The 6,442-nt window shown below is 36.9% G+C and overlaps 1 protein-coding gene across 1 annotated transcript; it reads right to left on the bottom strand.

Moving 5' to 3' along the window:
* Nucleotides 1-265: 265 nt before the first annotated feature.
* Nucleotides 266-6,060, bottom strand: LOC113868916 (ATPase family AAA domain-containing protein 3C). The gene is made up of 8 exons (XM_027504913.1): nt 5,642-6,060; nt 5,453-5,548; nt 4,781-4,891; nt 3,972-4,281; nt 3,341-3,431; nt 2,127-2,469; nt 1,658-1,806; nt 266-1,229 (listed from the first exon to the last, which is right to left on the bottom strand). The coding sequence occupies exons 1-8, from the start codon at nt 5,918-5,920 to the stop codon at nt 707-709; spliced, it is 1,902 nt and encodes a 633-aa protein (XP_027360714.1). The 5' UTR covers nt 5,921-6,060; the 3' UTR covers nt 266-706.
* Nucleotides 6,061-6,442: the final 382 nt, after the last annotated feature.

A 6,442-nucleotide genomic window follows, 5' to 3' on the forward strand; every position in this document is an offset into this window, starting at 1 on the left:
AAAATAAACGATCATGTGGAATGTGTATAGATTGAATTATGGAATTCTTAATGTATGTAGCTCACTCTTACTAAACTCGCACGGGGCAATATTATTGCCATTTTACTTCATACTAAAATTCATCTAAGAATCTCGTAAAGGAATTGAGAAGTATTTTACCCAGCAAATGTCCTCTTTTTTGGGTCCAGAATTGAGAAGTATTTTACCCAGCACACTTTCAACCCAAAAGAAAATAAAATCCACCCCCAAAAGAGAATTAGATGTGGAGAAAATGAAGCTTTGATAAGTGTGAATTTACATAAGATCATGCACCCTGAGTTGGTAGGATTGTACACTTGGATGTTATAAAGATTAAAAAAGAAATTGTTATAGCGAAAAGTGACATCCATCCAGTAGAATCTTATTAGATTTTCGCGTAAATCAAATGCACAACAGAATGCAATTTAAATTACAAATCAGATATTTTATAAATTTAATCAAGGTAACTTGACTTCTACGCTCTCAAAACCAGACTTCTTGCTCCACAGCATGAACAGGTTCCGCTGTAATGCTGCTCCCAAGTCTGAGACTCCTACGCCTAACAAAATATTCTGTAAATTTGGTTCACAGAATGCAGATGGGTGAAGCTTTTTTCAATAAATCTACTTCATCAGCCACATGTACCGACAATAATAACAAGATGAAGAACGAAAACTCAAATTAAAGCTCAAACAAGTTGTATTTGGTCAGGCAGGCCGCCTTCAGCTGCAAGTTTTAATCGTTGATGATGTTCCGTCACCTTGTAATCTACAATTTCTTTAAATAACTGGGAATCCAAGACGCAGTCTGGGCGTCCATATACAGCAGCTTGGACACTGGCCATGAGTTTGGCTATCTCACGGCCAGAAAATCCCTCTGTTTTCTTGGCAGCCTCTCTCAACACATCTTCGGATAAATCTTTTATGGTAATCTTTTGGGGCTGCTTCTTCAGCAAGAAGCTCCCTTTGGAGCCTTTATTGTCATCACACAGATACTTGTTTAAATAGAGCTTCAATAATTTTAGGCGCTCATCCTCTCCTGGTAGAGGGAATTCAATCACTTCGTCAATGCGATCAGTAACTGCACTATCAAGATCACCTGGTCTGTTTGTCGCAAGGACAAGTACTATGTCTCTAGACTGATCACCAGTTCTGAAGAGCAAAGCGTTTAGAGCACTTCGTTGAGCTTCACTCATGTGCGAGCTGTTGCGTCTGTGCATCGAATAAAAGATAATCACTAAATAATTGCAACAAAAAAGAGAGATCATCATTTACCCAACTTATCCCACAAATTGTTCCTTCAATATAAGGGGTTAAAATTGCAATCTTCTACAGTTACAACCAACAAAGTACACACAAATACACAAAACTGTTGTTGATTCATTTTTATCTTTCGAATAAGTTAAAGAAACTTCAGGATTCTAAAATTTAGTAAAAATACAATTTAAATCAAACCTCAATCATTTGTATAAAAGCATAAAGATATATTCCATAGACTGTCGTAGAACAATATTTACATTTTTCACATTTTAGATAAACTACATAAACCAAATAATTCTGGCTACCCTGATATATAGCAATATAAATACAGTTATATTTTATAATAGTCTTCAAAATGTATTTTAAACTCCAAAACTTACTCGCAAAGGAAAGCATCTGCCTCATCAATGAAAAGCAATAGGCCTTTTCTAGATTTCTTGGCCCAATCAAATATATCATGAATTTTGGTAACAGCTTGTGGGCCCAGAGGTGCAACATCTCCTCCAGTCATCATGGCATAATCCAAACCCTTCACATCAAAATTGAAAGAGTCAACAGTAGTTCAAGACACCTTTCTAAACGATTTCTGTAAATAAAGCACAAATAATGAACGAACCATAAATTTCCAGTGACTAACTTACGCAAAATGGTAATAAGATAAACCAAACCACTGGTAGTATAAAAATAAACAAAATTTGAGCATGACAACTAATTTTAATTCATTTTGTTCATATATTTGCTGATTCTACATCCAGAAACTTGTCAGACTGTCAGAAAAAAAGAACATAAATAATGAAACAAATCATATAAATAAATCAGGACCATGTACAAAAGAACCAATCATCATACCGATTTTCGAGCTATTTCCCTTGCAACCATTGTTTTACCAGTGCCAGGAGGCCCATAAAAAAGCATGTTACGAAATGGTGCCTGATGGGCCTTGGTATTTGATGTTGCCCGTGCAAGATGCTCTATTCTTCTCTGCAGTGATGGATGGAGGACTACATTCCCAAGACCATTTTGACTACCGACAGACTTTTCTGCCCTGGCTGAAGTACTATAATTTAGAAATTTATGCTTGGCTTGAGAAATGAACTTTGACCCTGGAAACTTTTCCATGGATGATTCCCGGATCAATGATGGCTGCCCCAAAATCCGATTAATATATCCCCATGTGACTTTAGCACCCTCTCTATAGAAAAAGATGGTAAAATAAAATAGAATTAGATATCATTTCACAAAAAAATAAAAAAATAGGCAGAATTCAAATCATTGTGAATTAGAGAACTAGGGGATTGAGTCCAGATTTATTTTAAGCTCTGTAAACCCAGTTCAAATATGATCCAGAGAAAGACTAGATGAAATTTAAAAACTTCATGTCCCTGAAGACACAATTCACCAAAAGTTGACCCAACCCACTGCACCAGCTTGCAGATCAACTTGGGGGGGGATATACTTCATTACATTATGGTGTTTTCAGGATTGCATATAAGAATTTCGAAGTGGTGCAAGAATCAAGACGATATTTAAACATAAATAAGGTTTGTAGTGGTTTATCATTGAAAAGGGAGGAGGAAACATCATAGCATTAAAAACCGTTATTTTATCAGTAATTTTGTTATTTTATTAGGGCAGGGAATGAAAGGTTGGTTGGTAATTGGATGAGAGTTGAATTCTAAGTAGTGGCAATCACTTCTGCGGTGTAAGATACAGAAATAAGCTCTTTTACTGTTCCCTTTCCTTTCTTAAATTCCTGGATGTTACCGTCTCACTGATATGTCCCCATACACCTGCTTAGTATTCAGTAGCACCATAAAACAGCTATTATACATCTAGATTATGCATTTTGGTTACAACTAATTTCCAACTTCCAGAGAGTTTTTGGTAGGATAAAGTACATTGACAAACATCATAATAGTAACATACATAAAATGATTGTAGTTTGTATCTTAAAACCATAATAATGTTGAGCAAAACATTGAAAAAAAATATTAACAGACTTAAAAACTCAGTAATTATGTTACTCAGTTCAAAATCTGCATCAAGAAATACAGCACATGTACCTAGTTGTATATATTCCTGCAGCTAGTGCAGTAGCTCCTCCAACAGTCATAAGCAATTTGTCCCTATCAGTCAATAAAACCCTTAGACCTCCTGCACATTGTCAGAAGACAGATGGCAAAGTAGATTTAGTGAGATGGAATAAGATTAACAATTCTGGGAATTATTACTGACAAGATTTTTCCCATACCATCAGAAGGTATGCAATATTAATACAAGTAGATATCCATTTTCTGCATCAGCATGTACAGAAAACATGTGCAGACACATAAACATATATGCATTTTGGTTTTCCACATACCATGGCAGTTTATTCTTTAGCATGATTTTAACTTTGGCAAAATTTATCGATAGCTATAAGTTAATAACCCTTTTGCTAACAATGGCTACTGTTGCACACAAGCACTGAAAATAACAGCAAAAATTAGGTATATTCAAATCAACATTAATCTCATGTAATCACATTTACAAATAGGATAACAGATATTGACATGATGAAACCACATAGAAATTTATCCAAAAATAGGAGTACGTAGAACAATACAGGCAAAGCAATCAATACCCGCAGAACATCCTCGTGTAAAAGCCAAATGTAGATTTTAATGACAACATATGCATTTATCAGTTGCATACCTTCAATGTGACTAAAAGCTGTGTTAATTGCAGCAAGCCATTTATCTCTTTCACCTTGCATTCGTTCTATGAGCATTCTCCGGTTATGATCCTCTGTCAATTTTGCTTCATGGGCTCGGCCTTCAGCCTCTGCCATTGCCTTAACTCTAATAGTTTCTCTTTCTATTTCAGCTCTTTCTCTCTCAGTTTGACGCTGCTGAGATTGAATCTGTTCTTCGGTAGCCTGTCTTGCCCGCTCCTTTCTTACAGAAGACTCCTCTTGCATCTTGACCAATTCAACATTATGTTGCCTTTGAGCTTCATGATCTGCCTGTGAAACAGAAACTTATGGATAACTATTCTACCTAAAATATTTTAACCTAATGAAATTTAAAATATGGAGACATAGGGCTTTGACAATCCAAATATTCACCAAAAGTTAGACCACTCTGGAATTTTCACCATAAATCCTATTGCTACAGACTTTTAAACACCAGCATAAGGAGGGGGATAACTTTCAGAAGTTTTTGAGCCAATCATTAGCTAAGGTCATGCCTTTATTTAAGTTAAAAAATATTTAGAAGGGCTGAAAAAGGATAGGTTGTTAGCAAAAGCATATCCAGTGCTTAGGACCAAAAGTACAAAAAAGAATTTAAAAAACATATGTTTAATCTCGAGCTTAGCATGGTTTTGCATATATTTTCCAATTACATCCACAATTTTTAAAGCCAATAGCTACCATGGCCTGCACCTGCATACTTTAATAAGCAGGGAACATTCAAAATTCACAAATTAAATGAAGAGTATATTGTTCTTTATTAAGCCTGCACCTGCATTCTTTTCCTTGCCAATTCATCTTCATATCGCATCACCTGTGCCTGTCTCTGGGCCTGCTCTTGTATTAGATTCCGTTGTTCTTCAGCCATTTTCCGCTGCCTCTCCTGCAATGAAATTTATTCGGCAATACATAAAAAGTAAAAAATGTACAATATATTGATTCCCTATAATGATTGGTCCTAGGATGCAGATAGATTTACAATACCCTCCAATCATTGAAATGACAGTTTTGGCCACAGCGGGGAAAATGACAATGATCAAAACTTATAATAATGCAACATCGGGCTGGCTTGGTTCACAACAGGAAAATTGCAAAGGAAACAAAATGTTGACAAAGTTGCCAGTGGGAACTAGCCAGCCCAGTTTCAGTTGCTGGTTGATTGAGGCGACAAGCTTTATGGATGTCTGTACCAGGTCTTTAAGAAGCTGGTTTGATCTATTTTCCTACTTTACCCAAATAAAATATGTCCTTAACTTGTAATAGTAATTTAGTAAGTAAGCATCATATTCACAAATATTAGTAAAAAATTCTCATGGTGTAAAGCACAGCATTTAGAGCAAAAAATAGAAATGACAATAAGAATACCATGAGCCACCTACGAACGCCAGCTTAAAAGCTACACGATATGAAAGTTTGGAAATAATCTTTATGACCGATAACTTACAATATCTCCTTGAGACTGAATCAGCTCATAATGAACTTTCTCAGCGTCTAATTCAGCAAGGCGAGTTTGTTCCTGTTTCCGCATTAAATCAAACACCTGCAAAACAAAACCAGAAAAAAAAAATCAGAAAACTACAATCCTTCCTGACGCAATGAACACACATTATTTATCGTTTAAAAACATTCTAACCTGTTTGGCATAGGAAGAATTGTTGATTTCGCGGAGAGCTTTGGCTCCTCTTTCTAACGATTCCGGGTCGAAACCCGACCTATTGGGTTCATCGGGCGCCGGAGGCTCCGACTTGGTGTCAGAAGCCTGATTCGGCGGCGAAGGCGAATTGGAAGGGGAAGATGTGAAGAAAGGCCAGCGAAAGGGAGACTCGGCGTAGGCACGATCGGAGAGCGTGGACATGGAGGCCACAGCAGCAGCTGTTACGGCCACGCACGAGGTTAACCTAGCTGCTCCCATGGCTTAGAATGTGCCTTCGAAATGGATCATGAACAAGTTCAGTGTTGTTTCGGGAACGAAACGAGGGTTCGCTGCGTGGCGCGAGCTTAAACCCTCAGCTAGGGTTTAAACGGGAAATGGAAAAAAGTTGAAATGGCGTTGCGCCGTTTCGTGGAGAGCACTTCAAACGCTTAAACGACTGCCGTTTATTGTTCCAACACGGAAACTGATCCAACGACTTCAGGGCGTGGCGGTGGGCTTTTGGCCCAGTGGATCCTTCCATCTTGCGTCACTTCATTAACATCCACCCTGTGTTCGGGTAGTGTTATTCGACATTTCGACCTTTTCATGGCAGGAAAACACAATTTTGTTCTGGTATTTATTTAGTTATATTTATCCATCAATTTGATTCAACAAAAAAAAAAACAATCCATTGATTCTAAAACTTATTAAATTATAAGTTGTGATAACATTTATTATGGAGTTGGCTAAATTAAATTTTAAAAGTTATCTCGTGTACATAAAACATACTATATCGAGTAC

Source organism: Abrus precatorius, unplaced genomic scaffold (genome assembly GCF_003935025.1).
Source record: "Abrus precatorius isolate BTA unplaced genomic scaffold, Abrus_2018 Scaffold6, whole genome shotgun sequence".
NCBI lineage: Eukaryota > Viridiplantae > Streptophyta > Magnoliopsida > Fabales > Fabaceae > Abrus > Abrus precatorius.